This window comes from Lissotriton helveticus, chromosome 7, assembly GCF_964261635.1.
Source record: "Lissotriton helveticus chromosome 7, aLisHel1.1, whole genome shotgun sequence".
NCBI lineage: Eukaryota > Metazoa > Chordata > Amphibia > Caudata > Salamandridae > Lissotriton > Lissotriton helveticus.
The window spans coordinates 798244476-798261049 of NC_136068.1; the positions used below are offsets into that span (position 1 = coordinate 798244476).

Here is a 16574-nt window from a genome sequence, read left to right on the forward strand (position 1 = left end):
TAGCTAAATGGATTTTGGGATTGGAAGGATTTTGCTTTACAATAGAGTATGTGCCAGGTACAAAAAATTCTGCAGCAGATTTCCTTTCTAGAAGCCCCCTCAATAGAGAAGAACAATTTGATGTAAGCGAACACCCTATCTTTCAAATAGAGCTATCAACAATTTCTTCAAAAGAATGGTTAGACCACATGAGCTCTGATAGCACAATGACACAACTCAAGTCATACACTTTACAGGGGTGGCCTGAGTCTCAAGAACAATTGAACACTGACACTAGGAAATTTGGGGAAGTACGTAATGAACTTTGCATAGACAAAGGACTATTATTTAGAAAGGACAAAATAATTCCTCCTGAAGCGATAAGAAACAAGATAATAGACCTGGTACACGAAGGTCATTTGGGTAGAAGCTTAACTAAGGCAAGGTTACGTGAAAGCTACTGGTTCCCCAACATGGACACCTTAGTAGAAGAAAAAGTAAAGCATTGCCAAGCATGCGGTAATAGTGACAAGTCCAAAATACCCAGAAAGGTCCCAATTTTCCCGCTTCCCATACCAAATAAACCATGGGAAAAGATCGCTCTCAACATAATTGGTCCACTCAATCTACCGAGAGTGCTTAAGAAATTTGCCATAGTCCTAATAGATTACCACTCACATTGGACGGTTGATAAAATGGGTAACCAAATAACCATCGCCACAGTCATTCAGTTTCTAAGAGACACCTTTGCTACAGAAGGCGTACCTGCCTCCATTGTCACCGACAATGGGGTCCAGTTTGTTTCCCATAGTATGACAGAATTAGACCCTAATCATCCGGAACAAGTACTGTGCACCAACCCAGGAAATGACTATGAACATATCGTTAAAGAATTCAAGGAAGTCTTCTCAGAAAAGCTAGGGTTGCTTAAAGACTATCAACATAAAATCAAGTTGAAACACAACGCTAAACCTGTAGTGCACAAAACTAGACCTATTCCCCACTTGATGTGGGAACCACTAAGGAAAGAACTAAACAAACTAGAAGAATTGAAGATCATTGAACTAATCAAACTAGAAGAAATGAAGATCATTGAACCGGTGGATTGCACAGAATGGGTGGCCCCCATTGTTATTGCCAGGAAGAATAATAGTCAGGACATTAGGATGTGCATCGACCTACGAGACCTGAATAACAGCATCCTAGTTGAAAGACATCCCTTGCCACGCATCCATGAAATGCTAAGCACCATGGGGAAGGCCACTCATTTCAGTGTGCTGGACCTATCCATGGCGTATCATCAGGTGGAACTACATCAAGAATCTAGAAGGCTCACGGCGTTCACCACCCCTTTGGGAACCTTCATGTTCTCCCGCATGCCGTTTGGGCTAGCATCGGCGTCTGCCATATTTCAAAAAATTATGCAGCGCATCCTTGATGGAATACCTAAGACACTTTGCTTCCAGGATGATGTCCTAATCTATGGTGCCAATGAAGAGGAGCATGACCATATCCTAAGGCGAGTCCTTACCAAGTTCAAGGACGTGGGCCTCACCCTCAAACAAGAAAACTGCAAACTAGGTGTGGAATCTATGGAGTATCTGGGACACTGTATCTCCAGAGATGGGTTCAAACCAAAGTTCTGCCTGGTTGAGGCCGTAAAGGAAGCTCCTGCACCGACCAACAAGGAAGAACTAAAATCATTCCTAGGTCTGGCAGTATATATGGCAAAGTACGTCAATCATTTTGCCGAGATCACTGCAAACCTAGGAGAACTAACTAAAAGAAATGTTCCATTTCAATGGTTGGAAGAACATCAACGCACATTTTCAGAAGTAAAAGAGAGCATTATTTCAGCCCCATATCTGTGCAATTTTGAACATAACAGAAAAACCATCCTCACCACAGACGCAAGCAGGAAAGGGTTGGGGCAACACTGTCACAAGTGATTGATGGCAAAGAGAGAATTGTGGCGTTTGACTCACGTACATTAAGCAAAGCTGAATTTAACTACTTAGTGGTGGAAAGAGAAGCTTTGGCTTGCTTTTGGGGGGTAAAACACTTTACATTTTTGTTATGGGGCATACAGTTTTGCATACGCACCGATCATAAGCCCTTGGTCTTCATGTTCAATCCCAAGAACAACTCTTGTAACACCCCACGCATAGCTAAATGGATTTTGGGATTGGAAGGATTGGAAGCAAAGCTGAATTGAACTACTCCGTGGTGGAAAGAGAAGCTTTGGCTTGCTTTTGGGGGGTAAAACACTTTAAAATTGTCTTATGGGGCATACAGTTTTGCATACGCACCGATCATAAGCCCTTGGTCTTCATGTCCAATCCAAAGAACAACTCTTGTAACACCCCACGCATAGCTAAATGGATTTTGGGATTGGAAGGATTTTGCTTTACAATAGAGTATGTGCCAGGTACAAAAAATTCTGCAGCAGATTTCCTTTCTAGAAGCCCCCTCAATAGAGAAGAACAATTTGATGTAAGCGAACACCCTATCTTTCAAATAGAGCTATCAACAATTTCTTCAAAAGAATGGTTAGACCACATGAGCTCTGATAGCACAATGACACAACTCAAGTCATACACTTTACAGGGGTGGCCTGAGTCTCAAGAACAATTGAACACTGACACTAGGAAATTTGGGGAAGTACGTAATGAACTTTGCATAGACAAAGGACTATTATTTAGAAAGGACAAAATAATTCCTCCTGAAGCGATAAGAAACAAGATAATAGACCTGGTACACGAAGGTCATTTGGGTAGAAGCTTAACTAAGGCAAGGTTACGTGAAAGCTACTGGTTCCCCAACATGGACACCTTAGTAGAAGAAAAAGTAAAGCATTGCCAAGCATGCGGTAATAGTGACAAGTCCAAAATACCCAGAAAGGTCCCAATTTTCCCGCTTCCCATACCAAATAAACCATGGGAAAAGATCGCTCTCAACATAATTGGTCCACTCAATCTACCGAGAGTGCTTAAGAAATTTGCCATAGTCCTAATAGATTACCACTCACATTGGACGGTTGATAAAATGGGTAACCAAATAACCATCGCCACAGTCATTCAGTTTCTAAGAGACACCTTTGCTACAGAAGGCGTACCTGCCTCCATTGTCACCGACAATGGGGTCCAGTTTGTTTCCCATAGTATGACAGAATTTCTCAGCATGCTAAACATTAAACACATCACTTCACCACTGTACTATCCCAGGGCTAACGGGTTGGTGGAAAGGATGAACCGCATGGTTAAAGGAGGAATTCAATTAGCCAGTAGCAACAACATTCCTATTGAGCAAGGCTTTCAAGAAATGTTATGGGCCTATCACACCACACCCAACCAAATCACAGGAGTCTCTCTTTTCTCAGCGTTAAGAGGGAGAAAACCCTGCACCAAGTTCTTTCCCAATTGGCTAGGGGGAGGGTCTCTCATTACCAGGGACAGGGATGTTTTTACTGACAGAATTCAAAACCACCAAAACAAATACAAAGAGCATTATGACTCAGAACATGGTACTAAGAGCACTAAATGGAATGTGGGTGAGTGGGTCCGCATAAAAAATCCCAGGTGTAGCAATCCTGAAAGTAAGTTTTCTAAACCCCAGTGTATAACAGCAGGTAAGAGAAACACGGTTATCCTAGATGATGACCAAATGTGGAGCATGGACAGACTAGTCAAGTCTCAACAAGAACAAAACAGACAGACCCAAAACCTTCCCAGTTCTGAGCACCCATCCGACCTTACCCCTATCCAAAGAACACGCAAGACACCTGGATGGCACAAAGACTTTATTGTGTACAACTAAACATCCTCCTGGAGACATGTTATGTCAAACTGTGTTGATAGAAGTTATTTATTGCATTGGTTCCAAGGGGGGAAGATGCGTTACAAACTTATATGTGATTCTTCTGTGGTGTTATATTTTATGAGTACAACTTTGGTATGTCCCATATACCCCCGTGCTCACAGGCCTCTTGGTACCTTCCACCTGTGAAGCTGACCTTAGAATGTTCATGTGAAGAGAGTGAGATTGCTGGAGAGCGGAGCAGTGGAGAATAAAGGCAGTTTCATTACCTATGTGTAAAGTCTCTTATGTTCCTGTAGACTTTATAACAACTACACTGATCAAAGGTAAGTTGCCTGAATTACTTTATTGCTGCCTTATTGCTGTTGATTACTTTTGTCACCCTTGATGTTTGCTCTCTATACACATGCACCCCGAAAGTCAAATTAGCCTTTAGAAAGTACTCCTAGGAACAACATTTCCAATCTTCAAGGGAAGAAACACTAGGAGCACACTACCATGTAGCTTGAAATTATATTCTTGGTCTTCTTAGACAACAACATAACATAACATAAAAGTCTTTGGTACAAAAAAACCCGAAGGATGGATTAAAATGTTCTTCTTTGCAATTCTTACATGGGCTGGTAAGAACACCTAAATATCTGGACCCATTCCTTTCCGATTTAACATAACATTCTATACTGGGGCTTGGTCACAGATACAAAGTGTTCATGATATGAATGGGTAGAACCCATCACTTGCAGAAATGTATTGTTACCTTTACACCAACTCTTATAATGTTTATTTTACTCATAATTTCAATAAGGAACGTATTGACTTCCTAGATGTAGAATTATATGTGGAGAGTGAAAATATAGCATGCAGGGTATTTAGGAAAACGGCGGCATGTATATCATTTTTACATGCCACCATTGCACACCCTAGTTCACCTACAAGAGCCATAATGCTAGGAGAAATTACTCATTAAACATGTAATTGCAGCAATGACGGGAGAGGATGTGGCCTAATGGCTACATCGGTCGACCTCAAAACTGGGTCTGAATCTTGGCAAGGAAGCTCAACATCCTGTCATTCTGGGCAAATCACGTAATCTCCACGTGCCTACCAAAAATAAAATGAATGTGTCCGTCTGTAACGTAACTGGTGCTCATGTAAAGCACTCTGATACCTTCAGGTCAAGTTTGCGCTATATAAAACAAAAATACAAATTGCAGCTAGGTATCATATTAGAACCAGAGAATGTAACAAATTACACAGGACAAAAAGCAAAGTTAAACAAGAAAACAAGACATCTCTAGTAACACCATACAGTAGACAGAGTCAGTCAGTTTATAATATTCTACACAGATACTGGCATTTGTTAACCATGGACAGCACTTTATCCACATTTTTATGGAATATACTAAGATACAAATAGACAATGCACCATCAACAGCCTAAAACATGCCTATTGTTTTCACTACAGCTAATACAGTAGATGGAGGCAGGGTGTCTTTGACCCCTAAATGCCCTTTTGAATGGACTAAAAGTTTTCCAAATATTCGCCACTATAAAGTATACCTGAACTTTAACTGCCCCAAAAGACTATCCCAACTATCTACTTCTGATGGACCAGTCCAGCCAATTAAAAAAATGTTTAAAAAAGACACAATTTGAAATGTAAAAAACGTTTCTGAATTACACGGACATTAGTCTGTTCCAGTGAAACTAAGAATTGATTTTAAATAAAATAGTGTAAATGAAAAAATGTACTTCTACATAAATGGGATCAATAAAGCACATTTCAACTTAAAAAAAAGAATATTTTCTAAAGGCTAATTTGAGTTAATATTATGCCTACGCAAACATACTAAAAGATGTGTTTTTTAATAATGATATATAAACAAAAACAAAAAAAAATGAAAAAGAAAAATACCTTTTCCAATGTGACGTCTGGTGTTCTCAATGGTGGAGTTGCGATTAACATTTGACAGCAACCCCAAGCAGAACCTGTTGTTATTATTTGTTGGATCAGTAAAACCGTCTACTAGGACACTGGTTGAAGAAGCATAGAAAGCCACCCCGACACGGTTATTTAATTCATAGTACATAATTGAACACCAGTTCTTTGGTTCTTCATAAGAAACAGGTTGAACATCTGAAAGCAAATAACATTCATAATGTTAACATGTGTTCTGAGACTACGTTATGCTCTCTCAAATGAAGGTTCAATTTTGAAATATTTACAATAACACAATCAATTGGAATGCTGTAAAATAATAGCACACTCATTCTTACTTAGTTTTGGGTATAGTGATTAACCTTAAAAAATATATATATTTTGCATTTTTAAAAAGAGCAAACTTCGGCCCTCATTACAATGGTGGGAAGACCGCCACCCACAGGCCGTCGTGGAGGTCTGTCCGTTCGCCCGCCATCCAGGACATTGGTCCTATCGCTGCATTGCAATGCAGCCAGTCAACCCGCAGAGGCCGGGGGGTTGGACCGCCGCCTCAGACAGGATCAATGGTCCTGACGAGACAGCAGTCGGATTCCTAACCCTACAATGGAGGCAGTGCCTGCGCAGGCACTACTGTAGGGCTTAGAAAATCCCTTTCTGACTGATGGTTCATGGTGGTCCCACCGCCATGAATAGGCAGATGGAAAGGGACTTTGGGGGCCACGTGTAGTGCCTCCCCCACACATCCATGCACCATGTGCCAGGCACCACATGCTGCCTAGCACACAGTGCATGGATGTGCACAAAGTGTCTTTTTCTACTGCGGCTTGTGCCCTTTTCCTGGGCTCCACAAGCTCCAGTAGGGAAAAGCATTTTATGACCGCCTGCACGGCGGACGTATACTAATAGGGCCGGCAGGACTGCCGACTCTTTGCTGGACGGTTCCTGCACGATATGATGGCAGTCTGACCGACAATAAAGTCCTTAGTTTTGGTGTTGAGTGGACTTTGGTGTACAAAGCAAGGTGTTTCTGTATGGACAAATACCTCTTGGGCATATTGCTTTTTAATTGTTAATTGTTGCTTGCTTAGAGACTGCAGTATGGAAGAATACAATATTGGCAAGCTCCCATACTAAAGGGCCAATGTGTCCTTAGAAAATGCCACAAAAACAATCCGACAATACCAGTCTATCACCCACTGATGAGCTGGCAAAAGGTCAATTAATGGGGACAAAGTGCTTCAAATAATAGCTATTTTACTTCTTTTTACAGGTACTAACAGATGATTGAGTTTAGACTTTGGAGTTGGACTTAGGGGGGAAGCTAATTCTATGTCACGACTGGAGGCGAGGATTATGCCTTCTTTCTTCACTTTATTGCATAGCAGCGAAGAAAACACAAACTACACTTCCCATGAACCAAAGGGAAGGGAAGTAAACAAAAGAACAATGGCCGCAGCCAATCACAAGTCCGAACACAATGTCGAATAGGGGAACCAGGACGCCCACATAGTCCATCAACTGTGTTCTCTCCTCCTCTTTCTTCACTGCTACGCAGCAAGATAAGTACTCCTCAGTTTTCCTTAACTGTTTAGTGCTTTGTTTGGTGCTTAAGATTGTTCTTATTGGTATTTTCTCACTGTAATGTAAAATATTGTAGTGTTATGCTCTGTGGCTGTGTGCTTGCATATTGTGATTGAAATTTGCTCTCATTGGAGCTTTTCCCCTCAGCGCTGCGAGCGTACAGATTTCCTCGGTGGGGGCCGCTCCGGTTTTCATTACCGCGGGCCGGCCCGTCATTTTTTCTATGGTTTGTCGCTCTGCGTCTTTGTCTTCCCGCCTCCCGCAGCAGGGGCTGCGCCGCGGAGAGGCGAGCGCAGGTACGGTCCGCTCCGTACCTATGCGGCTTGGTTGCTGGTGTGTGCCCGGTCCTCCCGCCTCTAGAGGGCACGGAGGTCTGGACGGGTGGTGCGGCGTAGAGGGTCTCTTCTGAGGAGTTTCAAACGTCGCGCCTCCGTCTTTTTTCCGGGCCTTGGTCTGAGGTAGACGCCGGAAAGGTGTAGAGCGGCAAGGCGGCGTTTTTCTGTCAAATAAACGCTCCGCAGCTCCTTTTATTGCTACGCTTCCCTAGCGCCCAATTTCATGAGGGAGAGCCTGTAACCACTGCGGTGGGTTGAACGCCTCGTTTTGCGAGGTCCTGTTTATTTAGCGCTACAGCTAGGGACTTCAAACCCAGACCAGTACTCCTTTCTCCAGGGGTGTTACTTTCCCCCAAAAAAATGTTGCCAGCAGTTAGTCCCTTAGGTTTACCCCGATAAATTCAGTGGTTTTTACCGCTTCGAAGTCTTTCTGGTTGACACCCAACCTTGTGCTTGGCCCTGCTGGAGTTCCCTCTGGTAGTTAAGAGCCTCTCAAGATGGAGTATTATGACTATTACAATGAAGAGGAGGAACACCCCCTCGCTGACATGCCCTGGGGGGACGCCTTCTATGAGGCGGTGGACACTTCTATTTATAGGGCAGTGGACCAAGCCATGTCCCCATTAGAAGTTAGGCTTTCGTGTCAAATTCAGCAAGCCTTTGCCCAGCTGTCCCAGCAACTGGCCCCCCTTCCCAGGCCCCTTCCACCAGCACGGCCCAGGACACCATGGGTTCCCCGCCTCCTAAGAGGTCCCGCGAAGGAGGAGTGGACGTAGACGCTTTTGATCGTGTCAGGCAGGCTTTCCTTGCCAGTCGTCCCGCGCCCCCCCCCCGGTGTTTCCCCGGCCCCAGCTCTAGTGCCTTCTGCCCCGGGCCCAGCGCCAGGTTCAGCCCCAGCCCCCGCCCCAGCAGCCCCCGTCCCTCAGGATGCCCCCGGCACTTCCCAGGACCCCCCCGAATACCTCGGACATGCTGGATCCGAACGACATTGTGCACCCGAGATCGTCGGAGTGGTCCCATAGCGACAAGGTCGCGGCATATGTAGCCTCCCATATTTGCCGCTCTCTAGAAAAAGAGGCCCGTAATTGCATGATGGCGGAATGTCCTCGCCCATCATTGGATGGTAAGGTGGCCTGACGCCCGAAATAGATTACCGGATGGGTACATTCCTCCAGAAGTTTATAAGGGACCCCAAGAAGGGCATGGATAGATAGTCAGTCAGTCAGTCAGTCAAAGCTTTATTTCTATAGAAATATATCATAAAAGCATTTTACAAATTGGGTGATAAAAATAATAATACAGATTATAAAATTAAGCAAAAATGCCAAATTAAAAATCTTAAGAACTCAATTGGGGGATGCGAGTTGCTCTACTAAAATCATACTATACTTGTTCTAACTATTTAAATGATTGATAGGCAGCATCCCCCACCCTAGACAAAAATCTATTTTACATGAACATACCGACAATAAATAACATCTAATTTAAAAAAATACACGAATCAGGGTTAAAAGCGCATTAAACTGTCACAGCTTTGAAGAGGGATAAGAGCACAATTTCAAAAATCATCAACCAGGACGCAATGCTTTTAATCTAATTACCCATGCCCAGCTAAGATATTTGGCCACACCGCAAGCCAGAGTTGTATCAGTGTCCGCTTGCATTATTCTAAGTGCTTCGCGGTGGTTCCTGGTTCCTAGTTGCCAGCAAATAGGTTTTAGCCATCTTGTTCTCGGTTTGGTATATGCAGGGCATGCAAACATAAGATGCGGGACGCTTTCAACCACTCCTTCACAGTGTGGGCAAGTCGGGTGAGTTTGATGGGGAGGCTTCCATTTATTGTTGTATTCACAAACAGGAAGCGTACCCAATCTAAACTGTATATAGAGGGCCCTATCCCTGGGTTTCTGTATGAAATCTAGATAGGGCTCTAAGCTGGGAACCTGTTTATGCAAACAAAACTCGTCAGTCAGTCTACCTAGGCTTGGATTACTGTTTTCCTGGCTGTCAATCCAAGCCCAGTAGGCGCCCTTAATGTCTGACTTATTCAACAGGGTCCTTAACTCCCAAGCTTCTCTAAATCCAAATAGCAGAAGGAACTTTTTTATATTCGACAGCCAGCTGATCTTCTGAGATCCCTCAAGGTTCATCACTTCTCTCAGGCCGTCTGCGTATTTAGATAACTCAGGTGTACGCCAAAGACGGACCCAAAAGAGGAGAGGGCGTAGTGTGGCAAGATCCTTCAATGAGCGACGTCCCAGGTCGTTCAAATAAAGGCTTGGTAGGTGTTCCCTGTGGGAGTGAAACCAATTCTCTGAAAAATGTATTCTCTGCCTTTACAATATTATCAGATTTCTCAAAGTCCCAAAGTTCAGCACCGTGTAGTGCTGTACCTACGGCCTTAGCAGCATAAATCACAAAGGCGGGAGCAATTGGCCTAGACATTGAAGAGCAATGCTCTTTTCCAATCACACCCACAACCCGCTTATGGTTCAGGGCCATTTTGTCAATATGCGGTTTCCAGCTCAATTTGTCTGAAATTCTGATTCCCAGGTAATCAAACATTTTAACACACTCTAAGGATACCCCATCCAGTGTAAGAGTAGACTTTGCGGACCTACTGGGATTAAAATAGAGGAGTTTGGTCTTTGAGGTGTTGATGACCAAACCCCTCAAATTACAAAAGAGATGGAACCTATTCAACAACTTTTGCAATGCCGCCGGGGTTTTAGATATTAGTAAAGTGTCGTCCGCAAAGAGTAAGGCTGGGACCTTATCGCCCGCCAGGACTGGGGCATCAGCGTTAATTTCTAATAAAAAAGATACCACCCCGTTCACAAAAAGAGAGAAAAGGGTGGGAGCCATAACACAGCCCTGACAGACGCCCCTGTTAACAGGGATTTTATCTGTTTTTTGTTTCTGTGTGCCCCACCTTACTCGAGCATAATTGTCCTCATGCATGCGGACCAGGAGATCTAAAATAGACGGGGGAAACCCCATCTCAAACAAGACCGACCATAGGCGATCATGAGGGACCAGGTCAAAGGCAGTCTTTAAAATCGATAAAAGCGAGATAAAGACTGCCTTTGCCAATAGTCACCACCTTCCAATGCAAAAGGGCCAGCCTAAAGGTCTGGTCAATCGTGCTTGTACAATCCCTGAACCCTGCCTGATAATGTGACAAGATGTTATTCTCCCCAGGCCAAGAGAGGATTCTCTCCAGTAGGACCCTGTTAACCACCTTCTGACCAGCATCTTTGAGGCTGAGGGAACAATAGTTGGCGGGGTCCCCCTTGGAGCCCTTCTTATAGATTGGAATTACTTCCGCCCCCTTCCACAAAACAGGGACGGGGGCCCCTTCAAGAAGGGCATTGGTCAAAAGGGCAAAGTACAAAGCTCATTTTTTGGGATTTGCATGAAATAGATCACCCGGTAGACCGTTCTTGACCAGGGGCCTTCGCCGGGACAATCTTATTTATAGCGGCCTCTACCTCATATTCCTCAATGGGGTCATAGGGTTCGAAGGATAAAGAAATCGGGAGGCAGCAAGAAACCCCTCTTGAACCAGAATCCTCTTCTCCCGCATACAGTTTTTCAAAGAGGTCATGTCACTCCTGATTAGTAATATGATTTGGAATCTGGTCGGGATCCCGTCCATTAGCTCTCCTAACCAGATTCCAGAACAGATCACCATTTTTAGACAGGCTAGCGGCCTTCAAATCTATCCAATTGGATTCCTCCCAAGCCCTCTTCGCCTCAACTATGGCCCGTCTATAATCCTTTCTGGCCGATCGAACCTCAATAGTATTGTGACTTTTGATAGCAGATATCAAGGAGGTCTTTTTCTGTCTGCACGCCGCGGCAGGAATTGCCGGAACTGTATTGAGCTGGATAAAAAGCTTCCTCGCGAATAGGAGACAAGTGGTGGTCTTAGGACAGTACAGGTCAGAAGAAAAGTTAGTAGGCTCTGGAGTCCCCCAGGGCTCATGTAGGAGCCCTACGCTTTTCAATATATATATGGCCCCACTAATCACCCTCATCTCAATCTTTTGGGATAGATACCATCGCATACGCAGACGATACACAGCTCATTTTAGTTATGGAGAATGACACCTGTGAAGCCGAAACAAAGCTCCAATACTGCCTTACTGCCACGTTCAGATGGATGAACCTAAACCATCTCAAGTGCAACACTGGAAAAACTGAAATTCTACCCTTCGGTAAAGGAAATACCTTCAACCCCACATCTTGGTGGCCAGAGGACGCCATCGCCCCCCCAAGTACTGCCTCCTCAGTCCGCAACCTAGGGATCAAATTTGACCCCTCCCTGAGCTACAAACAGCAAGCCACAGCCGTAGCAGGGACCTGCTTTGGAATTATAAAAGGGCTCAGGAAATTTTTCGACCTAATCCCCATCTCCGCAAGGAAAACGGTCGCAGTAGCCCTCATAACCTCCCGCATCGACTATTGTAACAGTCTATATGCAGGGACCAATAGAGAAGTCTGTCACAAACTACAGATGGTGCAGCATGCTGCAGCCAGATTAGTGTTAGGATGGAAAAAAAGAACCTCGGCCACAGCAGCAATGAACATCCTACACTGGTTGCCTATCTACAAAAGGGTTCTCTTTAAAATCCTACTGATCACTTTTAGGGCTTTCAATGGAAAGGGACCCAACTACATACTAAAAATGTTCAAACATTACACCCCCACACGGGGGCCAATCTTCTCACCATTCCCAAATTCAGACTCAAGACTAAAGGAGGAAAATCCCGGGCGGTACTAGGCTCCAAAGCCTGGAACTTTCTCCCTCATCATCTCCGTCAAATCCCCACAGAATCAATCTTCAGAAAAACCCTCAAAACTTGGATCTTCACACTTTCCGAAGAACAATGTAAAAACTTAGTCTAGAAACTTCCCCCTTCCCCCCCCATACTTACCAGACGTCTGTTTTTTTGTATCTCTCTTTCTACAGCGCAAAGACACTCCTTGGAGTGCAGCCTGCGCTTCACAAAAACCCCATCACATCACCTCACATCACATACCATTGTTCCAATAATTTGCGAGCCGCGGTCGCTTATTAGGGGCAGAAGATTTTAGGAAGAGGGAGCCTATCTGGTCGACAGTGTCAACATAAATGTTCCCAACAGTAGGGAGCCCATCCTTTTCCATTCATGCTCCGGACAGTTTGATGGTCTGAACACTCAGAATTTCCCTAAGGGCTTGCATTTTTTGTTCATTAACAGCAATTTTTGGTCATTTGACAAACCTCTTACAATTAGAAGGTAGCACCTCATTTGTAGACATCTTGGGGCCAATTTTGGAACAACATATCGTACTAGGCCATACATCCATCATGGAGAGGCATAACGGATTATGGTCACTGTCGATGGAAGGAACAATGACCATATCGATTACGTGTCTCCAGAGTCTCCTATCGACTAAAATATAGTCGATTCTAGTAGGGCATAAAATCCTATTGAAGGTGTTAGCTCCCAAAGCATCCGAAGGCGTTCGCCCATTGACAGCCCTTAGCCCAAACTCTAATGTTAGGGCATTCAGATGAATGACCAACAGGGACAATCTCTTAACTGGCGGTATGGTCAGAGATGGTATACCCCATCTGGCATCCTCATCCTCCATTCCCGTAAGGCCGTCTGAGGCAAGCGGTTCGAATGTGCAATTCACGTCGCCGGCCACCATAACATAAGAGTTAGTAGAGCAAGAATGGAGTTCATTACATAAGGCGGAGATAATTGGAGATTTGGCTCCTCCTCTTGGGCCTCTAGCACAGATATCAAATAATTCAATGATGTTGCCACCCGTTGGCCCCCTCAGGGTTAGTTTCATCAAGTCAAGAGATGAGCAAGAATGATGGGTGACCCTACAGTTGAGAGCAATGTTAATCCAGACCATGAGCCCCCCTGACGGGCGACCGCGCCCTACGGAGGTTGCGGGTATAAAGAAACACGAGTAGCCAGATTTATGAAGAAGCACTAAACTCCAGGACTCTTAAAAAATACATAGCTTGTAATCTTCTATGAAGCTATTCCAATCTGGTAAAGATAATTTACTTCGTAGGCCCGCTACATTCCACGAAATTATTTTGAGATTTACTGGGGTGGCCATTGGGACAGCTAAAATACTAGGGGCCATGCCAGGGAGGAGAGAATCCCCCACCCTAGCAGGATCACCTGTATAATTATTGTTAAATACAATGGAATCATCTTGATGTTGAACAGACAAGTGGGGGGATGTTATACTTCCGTCATGGGCTTCAACATGGTTACAAATAAGATTATTGCTATAAAACAGTCAATCATTAGAATCTAGAGAAGTCAAGTCAAGTCATAAGATTTATATAGCGCACTACATACCCAGAGGGTTTCAAGGCGCTTAGGAAGGGGAGGAGGATTATTTGTCAAATATCCACGTTTTAAGCTGCTTTCTGAACGCTAGGTGACCCTGGGTGAGGCGAAGGTAAGCGGGGAGTGAGTTCCATGTTTTGGCAGCCAGGTATGAGAAGGATCTGCCTCCCATGGTGGTCTTGTTGATGCGAGGTACAGTGGCGAAGGCTTGGCTGGAAGAGCGAAGTTGGCGGGAGGGGGTGTAGAAGGACAGTCGAGAGTTGAGGCAATCTGGTCCGATGTCGTAGAGTGATTTGTGTGCGTGGGTAAGCAGTCGGAAAGTAATCCTCTTATTGACGGGTAGCCAGTGGAGGTCTTTAAGGTGACCAGAGATGTGTTCGTTGCGTGGGATGTCTAATATGAGCCTGGCTGAGGCGTTTTGGATTCGTTGTAGTTTCTTCTAGAGTTTAGCGGTGGTACCTGCGTAGAGGGTGTTTCCGTAGTCCAGTCGGCTCGTGACTAGAGCGTGGGTGACTGTTTTCCTTGTTTCGGAGGGGATCCAGCGAAATGTTTTTCTGAGCATGCGAAGAATGTTAAAGCAGGAAGAGGATACGGCGCTGACTTGTCTGTTCATTGAGAGTGAAGAATCCAGGATGACGCCAAGGTTCCGTGCGTGGTCTGTCGGGATGGGTGCATTTCCGAGGGCTTCCGGCCACCAGGAGTCGTCCCATGCGGAGGGGGATTTACCTAAGATGAGGACTTCTGTTTTGTCTGAGTTCAGTTTCAGACGGCTTTGTTTCATCCATTCGGCGACTTCTTTCATTCCTTCGTGTAGGTTAGTTTTGGCGGTGCTGGGGTCCTTGGTGAGAGATAGGATCAGTTGAGTGTCATCCGCGTAAGAGATGATGTTGAGGTTGTGTTGGCGGGCGATGGCCGCGAGGGGGCTCATGTATACGTTGAAGAGGGTGGGACTGAGTGAGGATCCTTGTGGTACGCCGCAGATGATTTCAGAGGCCTCGGACTTGAATGGTGGGAGGCGGACTCTCTGGGTTCTTCCGGTGAGGAACGAGGTGATCCATTCCAGTGCCTTTCCTTGGATTCCGATGTTTCTGAGGCGTTGTAAAAGGGTGCTGTGGCAGACTGTGTCGAAGGCTGCAGAGAGGTCGAGGAGGATGAGGGCGACTGTGTCTCCATTGTCCAGTAGAGTTCGAATGTCGTCTGTTGCTGCGATGAGGGCGGTCTCAGTGCTGTGTTTGGCTCGGAAGCCAGATTGTGAGGGGTCGAGTGATTTGTTGGCTTCGAGGAAGGCGGCGAGCTGGTTGTTGACAGCTTTCTCGATGACTTTGGCCGGGAATGGAAGAAGCGAGATGGGGCGGTAGTTTTTGAGTTCGGTGGGGTCTGCTGTTGGTTTTTTCAGAAGGGCGGTGAGTTCAGCGTGTTTCCAGTCTTCTGGGAAGGTAGCGGAGTTGAGGGAGCAGTTGATGACGCCTCGGAGGTGCGGAGCAATGACGGAGTCTGCTTTGTTGAAGATGTGGTGAGGGCATGGGTCTGTGGGGGATCCAGAGTGGATGGAATTCATCAGGCGGATGGTGTCCTCAGTGGAGATTGGGTTCCAGGCGTTAAGGGTGTTAACGGGGGGAAGATGGTCAGCTGATGGTAGGGTGGGTTGGCTTCCGGGTTGGTTGTCAAAGCTGTTGTGGATGTCAGCAATCTTGTTGTGGAAAAAAGAGGCTAGGGAATCGCAGAGGGTTTGAGAGGGGGTGATGTCGTTGGAGTTGGCCGAGGGGTTGGAAAATTCCTTGACGATGTTGAAAAGTTCCTTGCTGTTGTGGGCGTTGTTGTCAAGTCGATCCTTGAATGCTGTTTTCTTGGCTTTTCGGATCAGTTGGTGGTGAGTACGGATGGCGCTTTTGAATGTGTCCTTGTTGCTGGTGGATGGGTCTTTTTTCCAGGCCTTTTCAAGGGAGCGGCACATTTTCTTGGACTTCTTGAGGTCATCGTTGAACCATGAGGCCTTCTTGATGCCAAGTTTGTGTTGACGTTTTTTCAGTGGTGCTAAGGTGTCGGCGGTGTTGGATAACCAAAGGGTGAGGTTGGAGGCGGCTACGTTGGCGTTAGAAGAGATGGCTGGGGAGGTTTGAAGGAGCGATGTGGAGATCTGCTCTGTGGTGATTTTGTTCCAGTTTCTTTGTAGAGTTGGTTGGAGGTGGATGATGGGTTTCGGCTTGTTGTAGGTGAAGTGAACGCAGCTGTGGTCAGTCCAGAGGAGATCCGTAGTGTGGCTGAAGGAGACATGGTTGCTGGAGGTGAAGATGGGGTCGAGAGTGTGACCTGCGATGTGGGTGGGGGAAGTGACCAGTTGTTTAAGTCCGAGGTTGGCGAGGTTGTCCAAGAGGGTGGCGGTGTTGCGGTCGTTGATCTTTTCAATGTGGAAGTTGAGGTCTCCCAGAAGGATGTAGTCTTTGGAGGGGAGCGCGTGTGGGGTGATGAAGTCCGTGATGTCTTCACTGAATTTTGCGCGTGGTCCTGGTGGTCTGTAGAGGAGGGTGCCTCTGAGTGTGGTCTTGGGGTCGA

At 45.5% G+C, this 16574-nt stretch overlaps 1 protein-coding gene across 3 annotated transcripts in view; it reads right to left on the reverse strand.

The window, feature by feature from the left end:
• The window catches only part of SMAD5 (SMAD family member 5), a 138258-nt gene that overhangs the window by 58257 nt on the left and 63427 nt on the right, over nt 1-16574 (reverse strand). For all 3 annotated transcript variants that reach the window (XM_078653222.1, XM_078653224.1, XM_078653223.1), the window contains exon 5: nt 5711-5932. In XM_078653222.1, coding sequence (XP_078509348.1) covers nt 5711-5932 — 222 coding nt within the window. The remainder of the gene's footprint in view (nt 1-5710; nt 5933-16574) is intronic.